Source organism: Macaca fascicularis, chromosome 20 (assembly GCF_037993035.2).
Source record: "Macaca fascicularis isolate 582-1 chromosome 20, T2T-MFA8v1.1".
NCBI lineage: Eukaryota > Metazoa > Chordata > Mammalia > Primates > Cercopithecidae > Macaca > Macaca fascicularis.
Window position 1 is genome coordinate 27,791,876 of NC_088394.1, and position 5,257 is coordinate 27,797,132.

Here is a 5,257-nt window from a genome sequence, read left to right on the forward strand (position 1 = left end):
CCATGTTTTGGATGTGGCAGAACAATGAGTAAAAACAGCTGGAATCCTCAACACAACGGAGCTTCCATTTGAACCCAGGAGGACTTGGGGCTAAGTAAGAGAGGAATAACTTTCTATCCTGTTTTGATTCTTCATAACAGCAACCCACCTGTATCTCAATCAATGAATCATCTCAGCTCCAACCACACTTCTTGTTTGCCCCATATTTTTCTACAACTCTGGTCCTGAGACATAGCACTGGATAAGAATCTCCCTCCCCCATCTCACTTCCCAGAACCCTGTCCCACAGCCCCCTTGGCCTGGGGACCCACTTCACATCCGAAGACAATAAGATCCCTGAATATGAGCCCTGAGTGAGCAAGGGCAAATCCCTCAATATTTCCTTCCCTCCCTCCCTTCCTTCCTCTTTCTTTCCCTGCTTCTCTCTCTCTCTCTTTTTTTTTTTTTTTTTTTTTGAGATGGAGTTTTGCTCTTGTTGCCCAGGCTGGAGCGCAATGCGCGATCTCGGCTCACTGCAACTTCTGCCTCCCAGGTTCAAGCGATTCTCCTGCCTCAGCCTCCCAAGTAGCTGGGATTACAGGCATGTACCACCACGTTCAGCTACTTTTGTATTTTTAGTAGAGACAGGGTTTCTCCATATTGGTCAGGCTGATCTCAAACTACTGATCTCAGGTGATCTGCCTGCTTCGGCCTCCCAAAGTGCTGGTGTGATTACAGGTGTGAGCCACCGTGCGCACTCTCTCCCTCCCTCCCTCCCTCCCTTTCCTTCCTTCCTTCCTTCCTTCCTTCCTTCCTTCCTTCCTTCCTTCCTTCCTTCCTTCCTTCCTTCCTTCCTTCCTTCTCCTTTCCTTTCCTTTCCTTCCTTCTCTCTCTCTCTTTCTCTTTCTTTCTCTCTCTCTCTCTCTCTCTCGCTCTTTTTCAATACATGGTTTCACTCTGTTGCTCAGACTGGACTGCAGTGGCACCATCATGGCTCACTGCCGCCTCCAACACCTGGGTTCAAGATCAGCCTCTGGGCAGCTAGGACTATAGGCATGAGCCACCATGCTTTGATAATTTTTAAATTTTTGTACAGACAGAGTCTTGGTATGTTGCCCAGACTGGTCTTGAACTCCTGGCCTCAAGCAGTCCTCCCTCCTTGGCCCCCCAAAGGCTGGGAGGCTGAGGTGGGCAGATCATTGGAGGTCAGGAGTTCGAGACCAGCCTGGCCAACATGGTGAAACCCCATCTCTACTAAAAATACAAAAATTGGCTGGGCGTGGTGGCTCACACCCGTAATCCCAGCACCTTGGGAGGCCGAGGCGGGTAGATCACGAGATCAGGAGATTGAAACTATCCTGGCCAACATGGTGAAACCCCGTTTCTACTAAAAATACAAAAATTAGCCAGGCGTGATGGCAGGTGCCTGTAGTCCCAGCTACTCAGGAGGCTGAGGCAGGAGAGTGGCTTGAACCCAGGAGGCGGAGGTTGCAGTGAGCCGAGATCATGCCACTACACTCCAGCCTAAGCGACAGAGTGAGACTCTGAATCAAAAAAAAAAAAAAAAAAAAAAAACAACAAAAAAATGTGTAGAGATGAGGTCTTGCTATGATGCTCAGGCTGGTCTCGAACTCCTAGGCTCAGGTGATCCTCCCACCTCAGCCTCCTAAAGTGCTGTGATTTCAGGCATGAGCCACTGCTCCCGGACTTTAGTTTTTTTTTTTTTTTTTTTTGAGACAGAATATCCTTCTGTCACCCAGGCTGGGGTGCAATGGCATGATCTCGGCTCACTGCAACTTCCACCTCCCAGGTTCAAGTGATTCTACTGCCTCAGCCTCCTGAGTAACTGGGATTACAGGCGTGCACCACCATGCTTGGCTAATTTTTGGTATTTTTAGAGAGACGGGGTTTCACCATGTTGGTCAGGCTATTCTCAAACTCCTGACCTTGTGATCCGCCTGCCTCAGCCTCCCAAAGTGTTGAGATTACAGGCATGAGCCACTGCGCCTGGCCCTGGCCTTTAATATTTTAAATCTCAGTTTTCTCCATCTTTTAGATGGCATCCATAAGTAGCATTCCCGTCTATGAACAGGACATAATCAACAAAAACAGGCGCTGGGGAGGGCCGTGTTTCATGGGCAGTATCGCAAAAAAGCAGAAGAAATTGTTTTCCACTATGTAGGAGCCCACAGAAAAATGTATGCACTAAAATATATGCAAGCAAAAACAAACGAACCAAAAGCCATATTCACAGCGTAGACCCCTGTAAGAGCAGGAATACTCCCTGCCCCAGATACATATACCAAACACTAATACACACCAAAGATGCTCTCCCGGGCTCATGCATGTGCAGGCACAGGCAGGCACATACGTGCCCGAACAAAAACACAGAAAGAGCAAGGATGAAAACACACCCAAGCTGTGGCTGCCGTGCGCGTCTATTTATTGGTGCTGCTGCCCTAGAGGAGCCCCAGCTTCTTCTGTAGCTTTCTTTTCTGGGGGTATCTTCCTGGCTCTGCCTCTCCATTCCCTTCCTCTCACTCCCCATCTTGCACTTTTGCTGGGGTTGGAGGTGCTTTCCTGGTAGCCCCTCAGAGACTCAGTCAGCGGGGATAAGTCCCAGGGGTGGGGGGTGTGGCAAGCTGGCCTGGATCCTGTCTTGGTTCTTCCTTCCTCCGCAGTCCTGTCTCCATTGCTGGGTGTAGTGTCCATGGTCCGGCCTCATCTAGGGGGCGAGGAAAAGCAGGTGATGAAAGGGACAGAGATCTGGGTTCTAATTCTGCCTCTCCCACTTAATTGATTTGTGACTACAGGGAAGGACCCACCCTCTCCAGCCTCAGTTTCTGTCTCTGTAAGTCAAATTTCCCTCCAATTGGAAAGGTTCTGTGTTCCCCTTTGCTCTGGCCGCTAGAAAACAGCCAAACGTGTGTCTCATTTTATTCTGCATTGAGATAACAGTTGTCTGATCCCTCCTCCCCACCCAACCGCGCACCTTCCGGCTGTCCTTCATGGCAGAGGCGCCACCTTGAGCTCTCTGGGCCCCCCGACTCCTTACCTCCAGCTCTGTCTCAGCGTCGTGCCCCTCGCTTCTTCCTCTCTGAATTCTGCAGCTTGGTCACCAGTTTCCTCTCGTGCCCGCCAGGGCTGGGGCGGTTGGTGTTGGCAGCAGCTTCTCTCTTGGTGCGACCTTTCCGGCCTCCACCTCCTGTAACCAAGGCAGGAGGCAGAGGTGAAGTGGGCAAAGGCACGATGAGACGCCCTGTCAGAGGAGAGGCAGGGGGTTGGAGTTGCGGGGATGGGAAGAGCAGGGGGAATTCTGCTGCTTCCCCTCTGTGGAATGTGGGACCCCAGATGTGTGTGAGATCCCAGGCTGAGTAACACAGCACTCTTGGGATAAGGGACTAGACAGGGGTGACGTGAGGGTCCAAGGAACACGTTGGCTAGAAAACGGTGAGTGGGCTGGGCAGGGTGGCTCACTCCTGTAATCTCAGTGCTTTAGGAGGCCAAGACAGGAGAACTGCTTGAGCCCAGGAATTTGACATCAGCCTGGGCAACATAGTGAGACCCCACCTCACCACTACAGGTGGTGCACACCTGAAGTTCCAGCTACTCGGGAGACTGAAGCAGGAGGATCACTCGAGCCCAGGAGTTTGGGGCTGCGGTGAGTTGTGATCACACAGCTGCACTCCAGCCTGGGTGACAGAGTGACTCTCTCAAAAAAAAAAAAAAAAAAGAAAGAAAGAAAGAAACGAAGAGGAAAGGAAAGGAGAGGAGAGGAAAGGAGAGGGTGCGAAGTCTATGGAGGGGTCCTGATTTCGGGAGAGGAGGAAGGACCGTGGAGATGGCCGAGTGGGCCTTACCCAGGTAGGAATGGGCCAGGCTGTAGAGGTCAGATTCATCCAGGCTGGGGTCCTCGTCCTCTGGGCCTCGGGGCTGCTGGGGGGCGCTGGTTGCTGGTGGGAAGGTGGCCATCGTGCCTGGCTTGTCCTCCCTGCCTGTCTTCTTCTCCTAACGCTTTGTCTTTCTCTGCTTTCCTGGCCCCGTGCCTCTCCACTCCCAGTCCACTCCCTCAGCTTATAAGGCTGTGTCTCCTCCTCAGACCACAGTCTGGCTCCAGCCCATTAGGCCCTGTCTGATGCAATCTGGCCCCTTCTCAAAATCCAGCCCAGTAAACACAGTCATGAGACGGGAAGAGTTGGTCCCTGAGTCCGGCCCCACTCACCTCCTGCCTCCCAGGCTCGCCCAGCTGGATATTTTCCACAGAGGAGGTCCCGCTTCTCGGCAGAAAGCAGGGAAGAGGCAGGATCTGAGCTTAAACACTCCTTGGGATCATGGCCTCACCTGATCGAGGGCTTCACCTGGGCCTGGGGTGATGGCCACACAGCTAACCCCAGCACGCCAATTCTCGCTGAGATGCAGGATGTGAGGAAGGAGGGGGAGGGGATATCAGCACACTTGTGCCAGGGACAAGTCAGCGGCTTCCACCCAGTCACACTCAACATCTTGTTTTCTTCTTTTTTTTTTTTTTTTTGAGATGGAGTCTCTGTCGCCTGTCTGGAGTGCAGTGGTATGATCTCGGCTCACTGCAATCTCCTCCTCCTGGGTTTAAGCAATTCTCCTGGCTCAGCCTCCCCAGTAGCTGGGATTATAGGCACCTGCCACCACGCCTGGGTAATTTTTGTATTTTTAGTAGAGATGGGGTTTCACCATGTTGGCCAGGCTGGTGTCGAACTTGTGATCTCAAGTGATCTGCCTGCCTCAGCCTCCCAAAGTGCTGGGATTATGGGCATTAGCCACACCCTTTTTTTTTTTCTATGAGAAACATCTTGGAAAACCCCTTCATATCCTGAAACAGGGTCCCCAGTAATGTAATCTCCCTCACCTAGGAGGAGGGCGGCAGAGGGTTGGAGAGTTCAGGGTCTGGAGCCAGATGCCCTCGGTTCAATCCCCTGACCCACCACTTTCCGTGTGACCTTAGGTGGGTCCCTTTACCTCTCTGTGCCTTGGTTTCCAATTCTGTAAAACAAGGATGATAATAATTGTATCTTCTTCCTAGAGTTGGGGAGAGGATCAAATGAGATAATGTTTGCAAGAAACTTGCCACAGTGCCTGGTGACAGAGAGAGACCCTGTCTCAAAAACAAATTATTATAAAATATTATGTATTTCAAAATATGTATTTCAAAATATGGATTATACTGAGGCAGAAGACATAATGAGGTCAAGCGCAGTGGCTCACGCCTGTAGTCCCAGCACTTTGGGAGATCCACAAGGCAGGT

The 5,257-nt window shown here is 51.4% G+C and overlaps 1 protein-coding gene across 2 annotated transcripts; it reads right to left on the reverse strand.

Moving 5' to 3' along the window:
• Positions 1 to 2,399: 2,399 nt before the first annotated feature.
• NUPR1 (nuclear protein 1, transcriptional regulator) lies at positions 2,400 to 4,031 on the reverse strand. 2 transcript variants are annotated; one of them, XM_005591646.4, is made up of 3 exons: positions 3,840 to 4,031; positions 3,035 to 3,184; positions 2,400 to 2,704 (listed from the first exon to the last, which is right to left on the reverse strand). In XM_005591646.4, exons 1-2 carry the CDS (start codon positions 3,949 to 3,951, stop codon positions 3,048 to 3,050), a joined length of 249 nt encoding a protein of 82 aa, XP_005591703.1. In that variant the 5' UTR covers positions 3,952 to 4,031; the 3' UTR covers positions 2,400 to 2,704; positions 3,035 to 3,047. The 2 variants fall into 2 exon arrangements, with proteins under 2 accessions (XP_005591703.1, XP_005591702.3); XM_005591645.4 differs by having other exon boundaries at positions 3,035 to 3,238.
• Between the last annotated feature and the right edge of the window lie 1,226 nt (positions 4,032 to 5,257).

Excerpts from the sequence above, each read along its gene's own strand:
- NUPR1 (XM_005591645.4), bottom strand. The coding sequence starts at position 3,951 with ATGGCCACCTTCCCACCAGCAACCAGCGCCCCCCAGCAGCCCCGAGGC. Across the intron at positions 3,239-3,839 it reads CCTGGCCCATTCCTACCTGG|GGCGTCTCATCGTGCCTTTG; the intron begins GTAAGGCCCACT and ends CTCCTCTGACAG.